Source organism: Emydura macquarii, unplaced genomic scaffold, assembly GCF_026122565.2.
Source record: "Emydura macquarii macquarii isolate MOO-44397 ecotype Brisbane River unplaced genomic scaffold, CSIRO-AGI_Emac_v2 contig_2205, whole genome shotgun sequence".
In the NCBI taxonomy this organism is placed as follows: domain Eukaryota; kingdom Metazoa; phylum Chordata; order Testudines; family Chelidae; genus Emydura; species Emydura macquarii.
Window position 1 is genome coordinate 2,597,082 of NW_027132342.1, and position 22,849 is coordinate 2,619,930.

General features: G+C 39.7%; 1 protein-coding gene across 1 annotated transcript in view; it reads left to right on the plus strand.

Annotated features, from left to right (window-relative positions):
- The window catches only part of PIK3C2G (phosphatidylinositol-4-phosphate 3-kinase catalytic subunit type 2 gamma), a 262,202-nt gene that overhangs the window by 169,232 nt on the left and 70,121 nt on the right, over positions 1-22,849 (plus strand). The window contains exons 25-26 of the mRNA XM_067558969.1: positions 591-760; positions 19,706-19,862. Coding sequence (XP_067415070.1) covers positions 591-760; positions 19,706-19,862 — 327 coding nt within the window. The remainder of the gene's footprint in view (positions 1-590; positions 761-19,705; positions 19,863-22,849) is intronic.

Genomic DNA, 22,849 nt, shown 5'->3' on the forward strand with positions numbered 1-22,849 from the left:
GTTGTTCATGTCCATTCCAAAACCTCCCTCAAACCCCTCTGTCAGAATTAACCGGCATGAAGGAACTGAGGGATGGCACGTCAACAGGGCCCTTTATACCGGCATTATGAGAACGTGAGACCAGGGGGCACCAAAGCCATCCTGATGGATAAAAATGAGGGAAAAACTTTCCAGCAGTGGTGCTCAGGGCAAGCATACACCTACATTAGAATGGACATGCACAACACATCTCGAAGAACAAGTTACAGAATGTTAGAAACCGTTTTATCAGTCCCTAAGGCTCCCCTCTGCCAGAGCCTTTCCCTGTGGTGGGGTATGGCTTTAGCCAGCAGGGAGCTGCTGAAGCATTTCCTTGTTGTCACTCTTCCTACCCCCCTCTAGAGCTTTCCCCACTGCTGGAGCCTTTCCCAGCCACCAGAGTCTTTGCCAGGTTCCCAGGTTGTTAGCTTAGATCCTGAACCTGCAATCATTTAGGCCTGCATTTAACTTTCAGCATGTGCACAAGAGCTTGTAGGACTTGGTTTTAATGTTAGTATCACAAAAAATACATGACTATATATTTTTTGTGTTTTTTTGTTTTGATTAATTAGGCAATAAAGAATTTCTTTCATTCCTGTGCTGGCTGGTGCATTGTTACCTTCATTCTGGGAGTCTGTGACCGACACAATGACAACATCATGCTAACAAACACTGGCCACATGTTCCATATAGATTTTGGAAAGTTTTTAGGTCATGCACAAAAATTTGGAAGCATAAAAAGGTTGGTGTCTAAAATAAAATTAATTATAACATTTAAAAAGTGTTCTGATAAAACTGCAGTATTCTAAAACACCCATGAAAACTGTAAATGAGTCAATGCCTTTTTATCCCCCTGAATCTCTAGAGGTATCATATGTAGCATGCTGTAGCATTCTTAAAGCCCTTAGCAGGAGAGGGCTAAAAGAATTAGTAATGGGATATGAAGACTTTCTCTTTTAGGTCAGTAGTCTGATCCAGTTCAGCAGTGGCCAGAAATAGTTCCCATCTGATGGCTGGCCTATGAGAAAAGAGATCTTGGTCTCCTTTATTTTTCTACTGGACAGGTGTCTGTAGCACAAATCCAACACCACAGCTGGATATAATTGACATCCTTCTTGTCCGTTTCAGCACAGAGACCAAGGACTGACTGGGCGTACAGGATCAACTATACTCTCACCTGTAGGATGAAATCCTGGTGCCATGGATGTCTATGGGAGCTTTGCCATTGATCTCAATGGGCCCATGATTTACACCCCAAGTATTGATCCCAACTAGTCAGAGCTGAGATACTGTGTGGAACCTCACTTCCTCTGCCCATATTCTGTGGATAAGTAAAGTACTTACCATAACCTATTCTAGTTCCCTTCTGTGCTATGAAATTATAAAGGGATGAATTAGGATGAAATTATAATAACTAGAAGTGTGTATAGACATTTCAATATATCCCAAACAGGAGACAAACTGTATAGCAGTAGATATGATGGATAAAAATATCTCCCTGGCACTGACAATCTGATTGATGTGTGGAGTCCTTCCTTTACTTGTCCTCATAATCTCCTGAACCAGTCCCAGAATGAATCATCTTGAGTTAATCATTCCTTTTTTTCTGGTCTTCCTTTAACTATTTTAAACTATCTCAGTATGTTAGACAGAAATAAGTGTGGGCGTATTGGTGAAGGAAGCTGATGGGGCTAATAAGTAGTTCTGAACCATGCAGTCAAAAGATTTATTTTCAGTGCTTAAAGTCCTCATCCATTATTCAGGGTGATCTCCCTTAATCTTACCTATTTGCTGTGGAAAGAATATCACACAGTGGAGACACAAAGAGACATACATACACCCCCTGCTGCATCTGTTACTCCACCAAAGCTCCCACTCGAGTCTATCTGAAGTTTACTTGAATGGTAATTTTGTCTGAGTGCAGAATGATTTAGGCAGGAAAGATTTGGCCCTGGAGTGCAGTAGGGTGCCCAACTCCCAAAATTTAGATAGGAATGCTATAGCTATTATTTTTATTATAAAAGAATGTGATGATATTATACAGCTTTGTTAAATCTAGAAGTACTATTTCAAATGTCATTTATTTAAATAGCAGCAATTTTGTTCCTTTTCATCGATACAAATATTTTACTCTATTTTTAATAGATTCTAAAATTCTGAAACTAGCTAAAACTTCTGATGCATTCATGCTTCTTTAGTAGGAGTAGGATATTATATTTTATATTATATTTTCTATAAGCTGTAGATGCCAGGGAGCAAGGGTGCTTTCTCCCTGCCCTCACACACACTGAGTTAGGTGTGAGAAAGACGGCTGTAATATGCATCAGCAGTTTGTGTTGTGTAGTGTCTGACAGATAATAGTGACACAAGGATATCAAACTTCCATCATCTACAAAGTGAATACTTGATGCTGTTTGCATCCATCCATCCATTCCTTTTCCACACACAGACCTGAAGCAGTTCGCCTGTTAGCCACTCATTACTAGATTTTTAGCTCAGTTCTCTAAAAGTTATCTGCCTAATTCATGTAAGTCGGACCCCTAAAGCAATGCCCATAAAAACAACAGCAAAATTCTTTAAACTCCTCAACACTGTAGTTGTGCTGACTCTCTTGTTATGTTTTTTTTGTTTAGTACAACTAATACACAATAAAGTTGCTTAGGCAGCTTTAAAGATCAGCAACATCTGATCTTGCAAATCCTTACTCATGCAAGTAGTCCTCAGATCACTCTGTAGTCACATTTTTCTTCAATGCACTTACAGTAAAGGCTTGCAGGAAAAGGGGTCCCCACTCTATAATGATTACTGTACCCTAGTCTTTCTTTTCCTAGAAAGATAACTTGCTTACTTACCATTCTGTACATTCTCAATAAATGGGGGGGTTTGTGATTACCAAACACTTGTCCTTCAAAGGTGAAAAGTTCCAAAGGGGTAGCCATGTTAATTTGTGTACAGCAAAAGCAATGAGAGTCCTGTAGCACCTTAAAGACTAACAAATTTCTGTAGGCATAAGCAAGCTTTTGTGGGTTAGTCTTTAAGGTGCTTCAGGACTCTTGTTGTTTTTGTCCTTTAAAGCATCATAAGCAAATACCTTCCAGAGTCTTCTGCAAATAAGAGTACTCTTTAACTCTAAATAAACTGAAAGATTTATAGTAGTCTGAAGAATCCTGTAATGCAATGCAGGACAGTGGCTCCTTCCATTCAGTCCACTCCTGACTGAAAATAATCCTTTAAAGATAATATGATTCAGACAGACATGGGAATTGTCAGGAAAACATTTATGTTGAAAACATAGCAAACAGAATTTGGCAATGGAAAGGGATCAGATGTTCCAGTCCCGTATCCTCATCATTAAATTGTGTGCACTGAGTCTCTCCATTTAGAGGCCAATCCTGTACCCATTAAAATCAGTACCAAAACTCCCATTTAACTTCAGTAGGATTTAGGTAACATTCCTTCCTTAAAAAGCTTATAGTCTGTTTATATGATCTTTGAAGTGCCATGCACACCCATTATGCAGCAGAAGTACTAATAATAATATCCTGCCACTAGCAGTGTCTAGCAACTAGTGCTTCAGAAGCGTTGGAGGGGAGACACATACTATATCTATCCAATAGTATAATGCTGTGCTTAGGAGGAAAATTACTTTTCGAGTCCCACTGAAAATTTACAGACTAAAGCATGAGATTTCATTATCTTTTATTTTACCTTACAAAACTACACATTTTGTTACTGGTAATAAAATTACACATCTTTCTTTAATCTAGACACAGCTTTCAACCCTATGGCCCCTAAGGCAGTGATTTCCACAGAATTCATACAGTGTGAAGAAGTATTTATCCTTTATTTGTTAAAAATTTCCTGCACTTTAATTATATTGAATATCCTGTGTTCTCATTTTGAGCTAGTCCTGTGCTCCCTGCCCCTGTTGAGATCACCAGAGGTGTTCTCTGAGGATTAGTCTACACTCCAGTGTGTACCTACATCCTGGCTTGTGCACATGCGGTTGCATGTTAGTCAAGGCTGCCTCCAAAAGTCCACAATACAGAGCCACACATACCCCAGTATACCTGCATCTATGCTGACACTGCAGCTGTATGAGTTTAGCACTAGAATTACTGGGGATATATTCCAGGGTGCTTAGTGCTTCTCCAGCTGGAGCCATTCTAGCAATTGTGGCATAGTGTATTGTGGGAGAACTTGTTTGTCCTTCCTGGATCCCTGTGGAGAAGAGTTTTTAGCATGACACATTTAGCTGTGTCACACAGGACTTGGAGCAATTATCAGACAGTGTAAGAAGGGGTTGATTTTTCAGTTCTAACCAGTTCCTCTTGAACTCTTCTGCTTTGGTGAATTAAGCAATGAAGGATTTATTTAAATCCTGCACTAGCTGATACAATCCTAGATTTAGCAGTCTTACACAATACTTCTCTATCCATGTTCAGTGCCTTTCTCTGTACTTTTCCAACCACTGCTATCCATTTTGAGATGGCAAATGAGATGAGTAATCCAGGTTATACTGCATTATATGTCTATGTCATGGCATAGTAATGTATGTGTAGTTTTCCATCCCTTTTTAATGCATAGCCATCCTATTTAATTGTTTCCAGTCACTACCCATATGACTTCACTGACCTCATCCTCAAAGATCCCTATGTCTTTCCCATATATTAAATTTTGCTCTTCCTGTTGTGTGTTGTTTTTTTTTTTTTATTTTGACAGTGGTTATTACAAGAGCTGATTGAAAAATCCCTTTTAGAATTTTCCCATTGGGAAATTCTAATTTTCCATCAAAAATATGGGAAAATGGGTTTTATTTTCTCACACTTTTTACTGTTTCCCTGCTTTTTCCAGTTTGAAAAGAGTAAGAAAGTGTGGAGGGAAATACCACTTTTCATTTATAAAAATTACACTTTGATTTTTAGTGTTAACACATCAAAATGAAAGAGTTACTTTATCATTGAAAGTGTTACATTAAATCTGACTGCTTTTGAATTGGCAAAAGTTGGAGAACTGTCAGAAAACAAAAGAGAAACAATTTCAAATGAAAAAAATTGAAAATTCTAAAATTTCGGTTTTTTCTTGAATATTTTTATTCGGAAAACATTTCAACAGAAGAGATCTAAAGTTTTCATTTTGGAAAAAGCTTAGACTGAAAAATTTGGCAAAAATTGAAATTTTCAGTGAAACATTTTGTTTTCAATGCAAACCTATTTACTGATGGAAAAAACTTTCCTTGGAAAATGTTTGGCCAACTGCATTTATCACCTTACCTTTATCCAAGATAAATTCTATTCTCTACCATACTGCCAGTCTCACAATCTGTGTAGGTCTGGAGTTACAGTTCTTAGTTTACATTAACCTAAAGAGTTTCAGGTCACCAGCCAACTTCTCCCACTTGCTGCCCCTGTCATCCCCCAAAAAACAAAGGCCCCAAACATGCAAAGACTTCATATTCTTAAATTTAAGCACCTGAGTAGTTTCACTGAAGTTAATGAGGTTACTCAGGTGCTTAAAAGCTAAGCACATATTTCTTTTCAGAATTGGAGCCTACATTTTCAAAAATGGGCAATTTCAGCTTTTGGATAGGCCAACTTGAGACATCTTGAAGGAGCCTGAAGTTCAGAGGACAGGTGCTCAGCACTTCTGAAAATCAGCCTTTTTTAGATGTTTCAAGTTAGGCATCTAAAAGCATCCATCACTTTTGGAAATTTAAGCCTCATATACTGAGTAATATGAGTCCCAATACTGGCTTTAGAACACTATATTATCTTTTTCCACTGTGCAGACTAGTTATTTATTGTTACTCTGTTGTCTATGCCTTACCCAGTTATTAATCCTGCATAATACTTTACCCTTGGTTATTTATTTTCATTAATAGTCTCTTATGGAGTGAACTCATCAAAGGCTTTTTGAAATCAGAGTAAATTTATGTTCACTGGCCCCTTTGTATCTATGATTTTATTTATTATACTTGCAAAGTACCCTAACAGTTTAGAGAGGCACATATTTTCCTTTACAGAAGCTGTGCTGGTTTGACCCTATCAGTTTTTATTTATCCAAGTGTAATGTTCTGCCTTCTCCTTAATTACACGCTCAATTGAGTTCCCTTGAACTGAGGTGAAGCTCACCAGTCTGTAATTCCCAGTACCCACTTTGGCTCTTATTTGAAACTAAAGCACTGCATTAACTACTTTCCAGACTTCAGGAACAGCTGCTGTTTTGAGGAGGTTGTTGTATATTCTCATTAGTAATTATCTGGACTATCGTGTGTTGTTATTTATCACCAGTGGAATTCCTTCCAGTTCTGGTGGTTTATTATATGTGAGTTTGAGCGGCTCCATATCTTCCTCTTTGGAGACTTCTTTCTTTTTAAGACCCCCCTTCTTATAAAAATGCCTTTGGAAACAGGAAGGTCCACATCAAGATCAACAGTAAATAACTGATGGGGGAAAAAATGACCCATCTTCTCTGCTATATCATCATTGCTTTTAATTGCAGCTCACCACTTTGCCACTTTATCCCATGTGCCACTTGGGTGTTTGGGAAGGGATGTGTTCCCCAACACTGGCCCTATGAGAGCTGAATTAGCCCAATCAGCTAATTAAGCTGCAAACGGGGGAGCTTTAGACTGGAGACAGGAGAGAAGCTCACCTGTGAAGGACGGGCAGGGCTTCTACAAAAGACAGGAAAATGGAAGAAGAGGGAGATGCAGGGAGAAGGCTGCAGTCACTCCCTAGGAGAGGGGAGGAAAGTTTGAGGGGCTGCAGAGACAAGTTGCCTAAAATTACTCCCTGGGAGAAGGGATTGAAGAGACTGGCAAGCCCAGAGGAGTGGGGAAAGCAGGAGGTATGGAAGCGACTCAGGTAAAGGCAGCAAGCTGCAGGGAATGGACCTTGCTGCTGTGTCAAGGGTCTCTGGGCCAGAACCCAGAGTAGACGGTAGGCCCGGGTTCCCCTTCCAGCCACTGCAGGAGTGGCCCTGGGAGGCAGTGAAGCAGAAGACTGCCTGAGACTGCTGGAGATTAGGAACCTTGATGCAATCCCCAGTACCCCACCCCAGAAGAGGAAACCACAATAGTGACCTGATTGGAGGTCTGAGTCACAAAGAGGACAGCTGCAGCTCCTGAGAGTGAGAGAGGGGCTTCAAAGGAGAAACTGACAGGGTGTAACCGCTGGAAGGGGCATCAGTATAACCGACCTAATCCCCAGAACCGTCAGGAAGGGGTGCCATCCAGCAGTGAGTAGAGCACCCTGTCTCAGTATTCTAGAGGGGCTGTACTCTCTCATATAGTCTAATGCAGTGTTTCTCAGTGACAGGTCCATGGACTGGCATAGAATATATAATATTTTAAACGTTAAGGCATTTTTTTTGTACTTGCATTTGACATCACTGTATTCCTTCAATTATTTCTGAACACTGAAAAATAATAAATAAATAAATTGACTAGGTTGACATTGGTTGCCACGGTGCTGGTATGCAAAGCATGTTCACACACCTTTATTGGAAGGAAGTAGTTAACAGAAAGCGGTGAGTGAAATTTAAGTTCTAGTGAAACTTTTACTTAGGTGAACTGGACTATGTCATTGTCAAAGCAGGTACCTCTGGATCGATTTTTTCAGAACTAACAAAAGTTCAGAAAAACGTAAAAGAAATGTGAGTGATTCCGAATATGATAAGGAAGAAGGGTTAGAAAAGGAAACATTCGACCTTCAATCGAAAATATGATTCATCTTACATTAAGTATGGGTTTATTGCAAGTGAGGATGTAGCATGTCCAAAACAACTCTGAGCAATGATGCTATGAAACCTTCAAAAATGATTCGACACCTTGAAACCAAACATCTGAATTTAAAAGACAGGCCAGTGGAATTCTTCTAATGGAAGTGAGATGAAGTCAAGGGGCATAAGAAACTATTGCATACCGCCATAACATCTAATGAAGGTATGTTAAAAGCATCATATCTGCTGTTCCTACACCTAGCTAAATGAACATCGCCATTTACAGCTGGTGAAGAGCTGATCATGCTTTCACTAATAGATGCCTGTTGCAAAGTCATGGGTGACGCAGCTGCCAAAAAAGTGAGCTGCATTTCACTGTCAAATGATACCGTTACATCAAATTATTGATATTGCAGAAGATACCGAAGCTCAGTTGATAGGAAGAGTGAGAGTGATTGGGAGGAACGGTTTGCAATTCAGTTGGATGGGTCAACAGGCATTTCTATCACAGCATTTCTTATTGTTTATGTGCATCTATGATACGCCTATGCCTATGAAAGCACATTTCACAAAGATCTACTCTGCTTTGAAGAACTGCCACAAAACACAACAGGTGCTGAAATCTTCATATCCCGTGACAGGACATGGACTTCAGTGGGATCGTTATGTTGGAATTTGCACCGACGGAGCGGCTGCAGTGACAGGCAGGCATTCAGATGTAGTGGCAAGAGGGATGGAAGTTCAGTCAGCTCAATTTCTGTATGCAGGAAAGTATGTTGAGTGTCTTTGTATTGGCTGACAAGATCAGGGCATTTTAATAAAAAAAAAAAAAGCTCCAAGTCTGGAAAGAGAGTCGGGCACAACAGTTTTGACACGTTCCCATCTTTTGCATTTCTTGTTATTGATGACTGTAAAAACATGGATCTGCCTCTCCTATGTGAAATAATTGCATCCCTTCTAAAGTCAACTCTCCAAAAGTTCGAGGACTATTTCTAACCAAATTCTGATCCCCAGAAAGGGAAGCAATGGGTTTGTGATCCATTCTCCTCTCCAGAAACTGAGACCTCTCTGTCACTTTCGTTGGAGGACAAGTTGCTGGAACCGTCAAGTGATGAGGGTCTGAAGTTACAGATTCATGAAGTGACTATACCTGTTTTCTGGATCAAAGTCAGAAGTGAATACCCACAACTCGGTGAATTTACTGTCAAAACTTGGCTCCCATTCATTCCACATACCTCTGCAAAATTGGCTTTTCAGCGATAACTGCAACGAAAACAAAACCCTGCAACTGGCTGAGCACTGGAAAGACTTTCAGATTGTCCTTGTCAACATTTATCAGATTGAAAGACTTGAGTCTACAAGACAGGCACAAACATCTCATTAACAGTATGGTGGGTGACTCCATCTGATTTTTTATTATTATTTTTAAAAATTAATCAACTGAATTATCTCTACTGTACAAAATGAGGTATACAGTTGTAGACAAAATTATCGGTACCCTTCATTTGAAACAATGTTAAAAAATCACTTTAATGTTTTTGTATCACATAACTGGTCGAACTGGACTTTATTTTAACAAATGAACAGAATTGGAGGAGTAGTCCTATATTGATAAGACAGTAAGAAATGCCTTACATTGAGAGAGTCAAAAAAGAAATGCCTGGCAAGAAAAAACAGCAAGAAATGCCAGTGAAACACTATTCATTTTTTTCTCTCAAGTGATCCGTGACAGTTTAGGAAGGCAGCAAGCCTTTGTCCCTGGTATCAAAAAGGTTGAGAAACACCAGTCTAGTGCATTTAAAGAATTTTTTATTGCTTTATCTTGATAATGTCCTTCTGACTCTTTGCCCTTTATCCTTATCTGGAAAAAATGCTCCAGTCTATTATATATATGTCATTTGAGCAGAATTTCAACCTATGTCCTAAGGAACTGCTGTTTAATCATCATGGTTTTAGTCTCATCTTTTTTTACTTAGTGATAAACAGATTTCCTATACCTCTGATATGTTTTTTGAACAGCCTTCTGTTACTGAATAGTCCACTGGCTGAAACTCTGGTGTTTTGTTTGTTTGTTTGTTTACCTTACCATGCAGTTTATTTTAAATCATTTTCCTAGTAGTTTTAAAGTCTGCCTTTTGAAAGTTCAACAGTGCTGTTATCCCTGGGCGAGTCACTCTTACAGAATATCAAATTTATTTGCGTCGTGATCACCATCAGCCAGCAGAACTCCCTCACCCACTTCCTGAATTAACCTCTACATATTACGTCAGACACGGCTGGTAATAAACCCCTTGCCACCTGCAAAATGACATGCTTTTAGAAAGCAGTTATTTATGGTAGCAAGAAAACTGTGGCCAAAGTTTTCAAACATGGGTGTCCAGAAGTTATGTATTTAAATCTTTATTAAAGCACCCAAATAAACGGCTGATTGCTGGTTGCCAGCACCTCAGAAATTCAGATCACTTAGTCAGATGCCTAAATATGATATTATGTTCATAGCGTTAGGCATCTAAGCTTGGCTAAACCAGACTCTGATGGTGCCAATTGACCAGTCTACATAAGAGATGGGTCTGTGCCACAAAATAGCAAAAGGAGACAATGATTAAAAAATTCTAGACTTCTAAATCTTTAGATCATAGTACATATTTTATGAGACATAGTCCTTTTTTTCAAGTCTTGGTCTCTATTTGTTGTGCAAGTGGATGAATTTTTCTGAGCGAAATTAATTTCTCCTTCAAACTTTGTGGTCAGATAACAGCACAGATTGGTAATTATAGCTGGCAAAATGCCAATATAGCCAACCAAAAAACCATTCACAGATCTCTCAAAGCACGACCTCTGCCAGCTTCCTTACTAGGAGAGAGAGTTCCAGATGCGTCCCTAGAGAGAAAAGTACCACAGTAGCTTGGTTTATGCTGTGAAATGTAACCATGTGTAAACACAGTGTCAGCAATGGTGTTAGCAGTACTGGCCCTTAACACAGTTTAACTAAGTGTACACAAGGATTTATAATCTATGGTTAGCACCATGTCCTGGTTATAATCTATGGTTAGCACCATGTCAGCTAACCATCATTAAATCCCAATTCAGCGAGGATGGTTGTTGACAGCCATGTTCAAACATGGTTACATCTTACAGCATAGGACTGAGATAAATGCTTCTTTAAATATTGGCCAAGTAAGAACTATAGGCAAAGTAAGAAAAATGCTCCTTGAGAACTTATTAGAGTTTGATTTAAGTTAATTTGTTTATTTTTACGTGATGTTGACAGTTCATGTTTTAATGGCTAGAAATCTTTAACTTTTCGAATCTGAACACTTACTGTCATTAAATAATTATTGTATATTTCCCTCATTATTTCCCTCAACTGTGAATATTTAAATGGATAAAAAAAAATGGAAAAAAATGCTGAAAACCCATAATTCTGTGCACCTAATCGATCAAAATAAAAAATACTTAAAAATAAACATTTATATAATCAATCAAATTTATGAAAAATAAAAATTGAATTCTGCCAAGCCTAGGGTTTACATGTGATAACTACTTAAATTAAAAAATAGGGGAAAAACTCCTTGCTGACCATAAAGAACCTACTTGATAATTACAGAAGAATATGCAAAACTACTGTTTCTGATCAAGAACAATTTATCTCTTGAACAAGGTATATTGCAGGCTAGAAATCAGATCCAGTCTGGAACATATATTGTGGGTACTTCCAAGATCGATATGCGTGTTGCCATTGGCTTCAAGAGGAGGAGATTGGGCCCCATATCTATAAGTCAATCAGGGTGAGATTTTCAATAGCACTTAAGTGACTTAGGAGCACAACTCCCATGAAAGTCAATGATATTTCTGAAAATCCCACCCTCAGAAAACTACTGTGATGAATGCTCATATAACAACTTTTTTTCCCCCTCTGCTGTCTGTATCCCCAGAAGCGTGGATTAATGGCCAGTGTTAAAACCAGGTTTTCTGGCAGATGGGGTAGAAGCTTAATTGTTGGACCCTGCTCAGGTGAGGACTGTGCATCAAAATATAAAACTCCTGTTCTGAAGGCCCATTCCTGCAAGTCCTTCATGCACAGAACATTCAGCCTCAGATCCACAAAAGTAATTAGGCACTTAACCTTCTCCTCATCAGGCTGATGGGGGACTTGAACCAAGAGTCTCTCACATCCTGGTCTGTACTTTAACCAGTGGGCTAAAGATGATAAGGAAGTGTCTCCTCCTTTACCCTGCTGTTTTGTGTGGAGTTAGGTGGCCTCTGAGCAAGCCTACAGGATCATGCCCTGCATGTGAGTTAGGTAAAGGAACACCTATTTTCTCCTGGTTTGCGTGGCGCTAGTGGAGATAGGTGCCTCTGTGCAGCCTGGATTTAGGTGCCTATTTCCCTGAGAGGGACAGGGTTTAGGACACATCCCCTCATCAGCATCTCCCATTGGCTAGCTTAGGCGGGGAGCCACCTAGCTTGCTGGCTTTTGTAGATCCCATTCGAAGGTGCCTATCTCTCCCCATTCATTGTATGCGGAGCTTAGGCACCTCACTCAGGCTTTGTGGATCCTGTTGCTGTCCCAGTGATTTTGTAGGCACCTGAAAATTAGCTGTTGCAACACTGGGCATCACAATGCTTATGCCCCTTTGTGGATGTAGGCCTCACTGACTTCAAAACCACTTCAGCCTGTGTTCTTTGTATGGAAGCCTCCTTCCCAATGTCTGTTGCAATTAATGCAGGTTTAAAAGAATAAAACAAAAACTGTGAGAAATCCCTCTGGAGAAATGAATTCTAGTTAACTTTAGGTGGCAGGCTGTTCAAAGTTCGCTCAATCATTTGTCTCTTCTAATGCACTTTAATGTGCATTGTTATTTGGCCTTTGAGATACAGACTGATGGTCTGTTTAGACATACAGGGATATGTATATCAGCCATGGATAGGTGGGAGAATAAAAGCATCAGCAAGTTATGGGCCTTCTTTTTGTTTTGCAAGTGGTTGCAAAAAAAAAATTTGGAGCTATCTGGAAGCTTTACTCTTCTGTATTGTCTGTTTTAGTAAACAGAAGACTCAACTGAATATAGATTTACAATGAGCCAGAAACAATGTAACTGGCAGCTTTGGAGCTGATCCTGCTCCCATTGAAGTCAATGGCAAAAATACTGTTCATTGGTGGGAGCAGGAGCAAGCTTTTGGCTAATCTACTAGCAAAATACAGAATGGACTATTCAGTCTTTTTGGACGTTTGCACAGAGCTTAAGGGAAATGTGTAATTTATTGAACTGTGTTGCACAGAGCTTAGTTGCTGTACCATAACTTTAAATGCATCCAAATTAACATAAGGATATGACCATAACTTTGTGACACACACACTTGCCAAGCTCATTGTACACCTAGGCACCTGCCCAAGTACACAGTGCATAGTTCTGAGGTGTATGCACTCGCCACCTGCATAATGTAGAGCTTCCCCAAAGAAACCTCACTTTACACTGTCCTAATGCTCTATGGAGTTCGCCAGGGCTAGGTCAGCAAATTTCCCTCTGGCCTTACTTAAGTTTTCACTGATCATGCTTGCTTTTTCACCGATCCACATGAGGTTAGCACTACTGATGCTCACATGTGGTCTTAACTTCAGTGAACCAGGGGACAGCATACTAATGGCTTTCTGTAACTTCCTCTTTTTTCTTAAGCACATAAGGCAACTCACTTTTTATTCTTGCTTGGTGACCCCTTACTAAGAACCAGATAAGGCCTACGTTAGTCAGTGGGAGTCTCTCTATTGAGTTCATTAGATTTTGGATCAGACCGTAAATCCTCTTTGCTACTGAACACATCCTGTATTCAATTGTTACTCTACAGGTTCTGACAGCATAGACTGTATTTGAACTGATGTAGACTTAAGAATAAAAACCACAATACTGTTGAACATTTTGATTATACAACACTTTTTAATTTTAACCTTTGATCAGTGGGTGAGCTGGGTCATTCATTCATTCTATACCTAGTTAAGGAGTTATAAAGTACTTGGATAATACTTTTTAAAATACACATGGCTCAGAGCTAGTGTTCACCCATGAGATCACTCAAAAATATTTTTATGCCACCCATATATAAATACCCTTGTATAACAAACTACTATTCTTAGGCAATCTCCTGTCTTACTCCCCCAAATTAACCTCAAACCTACTAAATACTGTATGGTTATCCTAGAATAGGACATCGCCTCTGATACACAGTTGATTTTAATCCACCTTTTGAGTGGTTGCTTAAAACGGATTTTACTGTACAGCTGTTCAAAGCCTGTTTCTATAATGTATGCACAGTTTGTCCTTCTTTGCCAAACCTACAGAAATAAGCACCTGAAAAAAAACAAATCTGCTGTGCATTATTTAAAGAAGCTTTTGGTTTTGCTGAAGAATAAAAGATATCCACATTCAAACACTAACTGAAACCTTTGCTTTTCTACTGATTGCATCTGAGTTCCAGTCACTCCTGCTGAGTGCTACTACTTATTCGTGACTCAGCCTAGATGATTTTAGAAAACCCAGTGTGTACATGTGGGTGGCCGGATGGATGGAGCAACTGATTTTAAACTAGTAAAAGTTCTGTGTGGTTTCTCACGCTCTGTCTCCTCTGTGTTCATATGAGCAATTGAACTGTATCTAAAATTACATTGATCTGATCTTTATTTGACATGCTTCTTATTACATCTCTTGTGCTGTGACTAGAACAAACATTCCTCTAACAACACAATGGGAAATTTAGATTGAATCAGGGAAAAGGTCATTTGTTGTTTGTCGCAAGTGCCCCAGTTACTAAATAAAGGAGGAAGTCAAGACATATTTCTCACTGGAAACAACATGTTCCATACCGTGGGATTCATAATAGGGAAAGCTGGAATCTTTGCTGACCTTATAAATTTGATTATCAGCTTATTTCAGATGTTTCATTCCAGTGGTCAGTAAACCCTAGGGATCTTACTGGTCCGTAACCCTAGAGATGCAGCAAGTTTCCAGCCCAGGGTAAAGTCCTGGTAAAATATTCTCTTACCCCTAATTTGAGCTTGTTTTTAAGCATGCTGAGCTAGCTAATAATTGCTTCTGTTTCTTCCCTCTATCCCATGTCATATCATCTAAACATTCTTAGCCTTTGGAGGAACACTAAAAAGAATTCCCATGAAAATTTGGAAGGTTTGACAGCAATATACAGTGACATTCATAACTGGGCTTGCTTTTCCTGGATTAATTTCATAAACTTTAGGTCACAGCTGTAGCAAAATGTAGCCCCTTGAAATCCCAGTAGTGTAAAAAAGTTTTTTTGCCCTAAATATGTACATTCTCTTGTTTGTTAAAAGACTTCTATTGTAAAGAACTAGAGGGTCCATTCATCCCATCTGGGGCACAGCTTGCACAAAGAGAGGCCTGATAATGCAGTTTTATTGATTTTTACTCATAAGCTGGAGGGACATGGTCAGGGCCAAGTTACACCAGCTCTTCACAAAAAGAGTTTTACACTAAAGAAGACGCTCCCCTGGTAAGATAAAGGGCATAATATGATTTAGAAGGTAGATATGAATATGGATAAAGGCCTTATTAACTTTTTGTGCATCCTGTAGGGAAAAAAAGGCTTGTAGGGCCTTACAAAATGGAGGCACAGTCAAGGCCAAATGTCCTACTGATTATGTTGCCCCACAAATGCAGCATAAAAACAGAAAGTAAAAAGTGAACACTGCATTTTAGTGGCCAAATCTTCTCTGTTAAATCCATGCAACACCATTGATTTAATTGAAGATGCCTAGGTTTAATGGAGATCTGGATTTTGGCTGATGGGGCCTCATCGGTACACATGTTGATGATGATATGGCGTCATTGCTCATTGGGCACCTATGGTGATGATATACTATATGCCTTATTTACGATCTGTATGGTGGATAATGAAACCATGTGAAGTATCTTTGGGGGAACATATTGTATTAAGGTTATGGGCCACGGATTGCATGCTGCTCCAGGGAGAGGAGAGAGAGTGGGGGAGGATTGCTTTTGGCTCCTCTAGGAATTAAAAATAGTGCGGGATGATTAAGGTGAATCACTCAAGTTGTAAACACCTCCAGATTGGTACTTCCTGGGGAGGTTTGCATATACTGATTCAAACTGGGTTTTTTCCAGAGCCCTACAGACAAAGAAAGGGCTTCTGGCATAAAGAGGCTGCATTTAAACACTCAGGACCTTTTTTCTGATCCAACAAAAGATAGAACTTTCGGTCCAAGGGGGACCCCAATCCTTGCAAAAGGTTTGGAAAGACTCTGGCCTACTAGTGAGCCTGATTGAGTATTTCATGGTATTTTAGTGTGTGTTTTAAATCTATGTATTGTTTTCTTTGTAATGCTTTTGCCTTAAGAATAAAGGTGCTTCCTTAGAAAGAGCTGTATGGTAACTGCTGGCAATACACCATTCATAGCCATTGGAGAGAAAGCAGTACACAGGCTGGCCTTTAAGCAGACTGGCTTTCTGTGGATATCACAGTGTAAGGCAGGGAATTGTGAAGCCTTAAGCCTCTGTTAGGAGGGAGCGAAATGCAGGTCTCTGCCCAAAAGACACGACATCTGGGAGCCAGAAACCTTAAGTGCAGGATCACAGAGGGTGAGTATAGATGCAAGTACCCAGAAACTGACAATCTTGATATGTTGGGACTTCGGTGAATTGGAATATGCACTATTTCATATTCAGGTCTGTATAGCTTACTGTATAGAAACACTGCCCATAGCATAATTATATCCAAATGGGCCATATATCTGGTTATATATATATATATTCCTGGGCCTTCTAGTGAGTTGCTGATTTTTTTTTTTTTTTTTTTTTTTTTTTTTGTGATTGAATGTCACTATGTGCTGAGTTTCTGGCAACGCACATCAAGGAAGAAAGAGCTGACAGACAAACACACACATGCTCATGTTCAATAACATTAGACAGTGTATGCACACAGATAAGCCTCTTGTCATGCCTCCTCTGATGAGTTTCATTTGCTGCTATGTGTTTATGTATGTACAGAGAGAGAGGCACAACTGAGGGTGGTTTTACAGCTCTGGAATAGACATTATCTTTTCCTTATATGGACTGAAACAGCTGTCACCATTTGTTGCTCATATTGTAAATTTGGACATGTATGATGGGATGACAAAGTACAGTTTACACAGTTTTGGAGTCATTTATGGACATCTCTCCCCCCGGCATGCTTTTTATATTTCAAACAAGACTTCTGAAAAGCAGCAGGCAGAAAGAGACACATGCATACACATGCAGAAATTCACCCTTGCAGATATTTTTTCCACAACACTGTATAATTTACACAGCCTTTAAGAGACTTGTCTCGTTGCAAATTAGTTTTTAATGATATTTCAATTAAGAATTCCTCTGTTTCCCGTATTTATGATTCTTGTTTCCTCACCTATGTTACACTTTTTGATGTTGCTATTTTTTTAATTGGGAGGTGCTCCATTTGTGAACTTCTGGCTTGATTAAATACTTGCAGCCCTGGAGTTTCAGTATCTGGATCATTACAGAGGTTACCATGGAAGAGAGAGACTGTGATGTCACAAGAGCTTGAGCAAAGCCAGGCTTAAATGTTCCAAAGGAAATCAATTTTCTACATCATATTTTTCAGATGAATATAGGAGGACAGGTCCAGCACCTTAGAAGACAGCCTTGAAAGAAATTGAAAAATTTAAGAACCTTGTAAACTTTCAAAAATTCTTGCAACATAGCTAATGCTGTAAATAATATAAGAACTGTCAAATACTAGTTACATGTTCAAATAGAACCTACAAAAAAATTGATTACTGCTAGCAGCCACCATGCTGTATGAAAGTCATGCTATAGCCCAAGCCAACACAGTTTTAGGCACTCCACTAAAAAAGCTCTATAACACGCAGTTTCTGATTTCAACTCAAATAACCATGATGCTGATTTAACATGAGAGATTTGACCTTGCTTTAAAATAACTGTGCTTTCACTGTATATCTTATTTCTTGGGGAAGATGGATGCAAACCTCAGATATGGATTTCAAACATCACAGAGCACAAGGGTGCTTTAGAGCTGGAGGTTTGACTAGGCCCTTATAAAGAGAGGACACTGCAGCAAATCTGAGATTGAAGTTTGGTTTTGAAACACTACCTAAGATCGATGAGCACTGAAATGCAGGGTTTGGGGTTGGACCCAGCTCCAGTCTTAGGTGAAAATGATCTGTTTTGCAGGCCTGGCTCTGTGACTCTATCCAAGACTGACTTCAGTGCATGCCATTGGTTTCAAATCTCCTTCAGTAATGATATAGGTATATTTAGAAATTAATGTCAAGAAAAAGTAGTTGCGTTAAGCAGGGGATAGAAATAACTTCTTTCTCTAAGAAAAGCTGAATGATGGATTGAAGACAGGGCTGGAAAAAATTGCTTATTGAGATCAGTAATAGACATGGTTTTATAACATGTGATTGAGACATATAATCTCCCAAGAGAGACATCACAAACCGTGTAATAACAAAAGGCAACAGTGATGTTATGAAACGGCTTCTTACACAATACAAAAAAGATTGGAAAGAAGAGAGAATGATATGGGCTCAATTTCACCCCTGGTGTAACACGATTAAAATCCATGAAGTTATTCAAAGGCTGTATTTGGCCCTTTGACTTAAACCTTAGCAAACTGGAGTATCTCCAGTTGTACTTCACCTGTATGTGGGCAGTTTTTAAAGGCAGAAGGAGGGTGCGTGGGAGGCTTTAGTCCAGAGACTGGGAGAAAGGGGGAGGTATGCAAGGCAAGCTGCCAGTCTTGCCTGGGGTGAGTTCCCAAGCCAAAAATGAGCATCGAATGCAACTCAGCTTTATCACTGAAGCAATACAAAGAGCATGTGTCTGCAGGAAATTAAGGAGCTCGATAATGTGGGTTGGGGGATGTTGAGATGGAAATTGTTGGTAGGGAAGATGTTCGGGTCTCTTGTGGGGAAGAATCAGCAACTGGGGTCAGACTCATCGTAAGTGAATTTTTATCTAGAGGGGCCCACAAATGTGTAAAATGTGTCTCTGGAGTTCAAACCACCCAAAGATTTGGGAATATTTGGATTCTGGATGTTGGCTCAGGCTTACCTCTAGCTCAGGGTTAAATCTAATCTGCTGTGTATATTACTTGAGTTATAGCACTCTGATCTGTTTACATGTATCTATATACACAGTTATGAGAAATAAAATCCTGCAGTAGTTCTCTCTGTGCTGGAGTAGTGCAGTATATCAGGATATGGTGAAGCTGAAGCTGTCAAGAAGGACAATTTTTAGCAAAAGCCTGGTTAATTCATTTTCTTCTGCAATGCCATAGCATAGCTACAAAATCCACAAGTTATTAAAAAAGTAAGCCAGAGGCCCAGATTCTGCTGGCTGTTTACATCAGTGTAAATCCAGAGTAACTAGATGGAAGACCGTGGAATTTATGTGGATTTATTCTGGTTCAACTGAGATCAGAACAATTGTGTACTCAAAAGCAGAACTGCACCCTAGATTTTGGAAGGGATTGTTTATTTTAAATACACTTCTTGCCTGGTAGGGAGTTATATTTATATCCCCCTCTGTTTAAGTACAGCATTTAAATATTTTACTACCAGGAGAGAATATGCTTCAACATCGAGGCTATTATTCTCAGGCAGGGAGTCGGGAAACTAAAGCAGTGAGAGTAAAAATTTTAAAAAGCATTTGTTCAGTTGTTGGCTTCCCCAAATAGCTGCACAATCATTTGCACTAAGATCTCACCTAGAGACCTATGTCTGCCCCAATTAGTCAGCAACACTGAGTGTTCTGGCCTGGAGTTATCCACCTTGGAGGAAGGGAGGAAAGAAATAATGAGGAAGGAAATATTGGGGAAACAAATATTAACAGAGTTGAAAAGATTAACTGTCTTTTAGGATTTGCCACTTTTCATTGTATTTTGTTTTTTCAAGGGACCGAGCCCCTTTTATCTTCACTTCAGAGATGGAGTATTTCATCACAGAAGGTGGAAAAAACCCACAGCGCTTCCAAGAGTTTGTGGAGCTTTGCTGTCGAGCTTATAATATAGTCAGGAAGCACAGCCAGTTGCTCTTGAATCTGCTGGAGATGGTAAGAAGGTCAGGGATGTAACAAAAAAATATAACAAAACAAAAAATCCCTCTTGTTTTCCTTTTCTCCTATAATGAGGCTTGGAAGGATTAGATTTTTATTGATCAATATTAATTTCATTGTATACACACGAACCAATGAAAAAATATTTCTATCACTAATAATTGAAATTTACAGAACAGCAAAGCAAGAAAACTGTTGCTTGAGAAGTTACTAGCATTTGATATGAGTATTTACTTTGTATATTTTGACATGTGATGTGTACAATTTGTATTAACAGTTATAAAGCTTTAACTTTTTAAATCTCTGCCTACTATCATTAAATAATTTCACGCAACTGTGAAAATGTAAATAGATAAAAATTGATTTTTTTTTTAAATTAAGCATCAATATTATCACTCAAATTGTAAAATAAAAATCAAGTTCTACAAGTCTACCTCTAGCACTGTGATTTAGAGCATTGTCAAATATTTTCCAGGAAAATTTTTTTCATGCATCCCACCGGCCTACTAGCAAAGTGGCCTAAGCCCTGAGAAGGGGACAAGGCTCTATTAGGAAGCCCAAGTGAAGAGTAAGAATTAAAATGGCCGAAAGACAGGGCTGAGGGCAGACAGTGTGTTGAACACTTTGCTACCCCCAAGGGGGTTCATCCATTTTAGACTGTATGATTTGGCCGGAGGGCTGAGCCACTGGAGACCTACAAAGCAAGGTCGACAATCTACAGGGGGTGTCTGGGACAGGAAAGACCACATCAAGCCACTAGGAGGCACTCAAGAGGTGAATGCCCCATCACACTGAGAAAGCCCCAACTCTTCTCACTGAGGTTTGAATGAGGAATTTGGCTCTGCCCACGACACAAGCAACCAGCCAAAACTAAAAGAATCCAAGTGCCATAGTGTCGTGGCATGGAAGTGACCCCAGCGCACCTCCTTTTGGTCAGGCATGATGCCACAAGTGGGTCTGTTTAACCAGAGCTATAAACATAAATTAGAGCTTACTCAGATACACCCAGGGACATTCATGTCGTCCACTCAGTCCAACAAGCAATCCTGGGCTTCTTCCTTCAGAAGACACATCTTTCCTGCATCTGTAAATAGTCTCTGTTTCTGGAACTCCTCTTGGATCCTTCTCTGGGTTACTCCTTCAGACCTTCCTTAAGCAGGAGTCTTCTTTGCAAATGGGCAAATGGGCATTAGTTAGTTCCATACTTTCTCCTTAAACAGAGAGTCCTTAAGAGAACTCAGCTCCAGGGAGGAATTCTCCCCAGCTCTCCTCCCTGGAGCTGAGTTCTCTTAATCACTTTCTCTAGTCCTTCTGAAGTTATGAGTTAGCCAGCTGTAAGGCCTTTGCCAGCTTCTCTCTCTGGCCCCTTTTCCTTAGCCTTTAGGCTCAAACTGCTGAGCAAACTAGTATTTCCCTGCTAGTATTCCTGGTGTCTGCCATGCTAGGAGAGAGGAGGCAGTTTTTATGTTGGTCCCCTTCTGCAAGCTCATTCCCAACTGGCTAGGGGAAGGAAGAGGGAAGGACCCTTGCCTTCCTCTCTGTGCAAGGCTCCTGGATCTAGGCCCTTAAAGAAACAGTAATGGGTATTTCCTGCCAAACACTTCTTACTCTTGGGGCTGCTTCCCCTCTCCCAATATCTCTCAGGTCCTTGTACATAAAATTGGGCCTCTCAAACTCTTAAAGGGCCATGTCACATGTTGGGTGGACTGACCATTAGGCCTCACTACTCGTGAGGGAAGACTGCTCCATCACATGTAGTAAAAAGGGTAATTTTAGAAAATTAAATAGACCATGGAAATAGACTTTGGGCTCATGTTAGTGCAAAATAGCAGATGATATCAGGCAGAAGAAAGAAACTAGCCTCCTCATATTTACTATATGCAGAAAGAAGAGTCTCAAGTTTCTATGATGGAAAGCATCATGTGGATATCTGAAGATCTTTTTGTTTTTAAAAAAATCCAGTCTGCAGTTCCAAAATGTGCTGTGCTTGATAGGGGTTGTAAACTCTATCTGCTTTGAATGGTCAGTAACTGCTAGTGACTTCCAGCAAACTGTGATTATGAACCACAAGAGTTTTTGGCCCAGTATGGAGTTAATGCTTTATTCTTGGTGGTGAGCGGCATGTTTTCAGATATCAGCTGTACCAATATATGCTCTGGGGGGCGAGGAAAGAAATAAGCCATGAAGTTCCCATCGCTCTGAAAAGCAGAAACATCTGTGGGGTGCCCAAGAGCCTTGCTGGCAGAATTCTGCTGCATAAACCCCTGCAATTTATCAGCTTTGCTCTCATCAAAGAATCAATGCGAACTATAGCAGAAGGTTTCTGAGGACCAGGAGTAGCATTCAACTAGTTAAAAAATCCATTACAACCTTAAGGATTTTTCAGATAATTTCTATCATGGATCTATATAGTTGATTCTCCAAAAGAGCCTAACAAATCAGCTCTCTGCTAAAATATCAGTAAGAAATAGATAGAAAGAGTCATTACTGAAAGACAGGAGATATAGATTCTGTTCCTGGTTCTGCCACTGACTCACTCTGTGTCCTTGGACAAATCACTCCACCTCTCCGTGCCTCAGAAATACCAGCTGTAAAATAAGGATAATGAAACTTACCCATCTTGGTGAAGGGCTTTGAGATCTGTGTGAAAAGTGCTGTATCAGTGCTAGTATTATTGATTATTTCATGTACAGATGGGCCTAGCTCACAACTCCGGATCTGAATGCCCACCACTTAGGAAGTGTTTGCCATCCAAACCTTAGCTGGTCCTTCACTATAGCAGGTCCTTCACTTCCTTTTCACTATGAGCAGTTCCAAACACTGCCATACTTTGGGAGACTAGAAATCCAGATTCAAATGTTTGTTTGTGGCTCAGGCCTATCTCTACTTACATCAGATAAAATGCCTGTGATGATCAGGTACTGTAGCTCAAACCAGGTGGGTGCCCAAACATATGTGCTCTTGGGGCAACCACTTGGAAAATA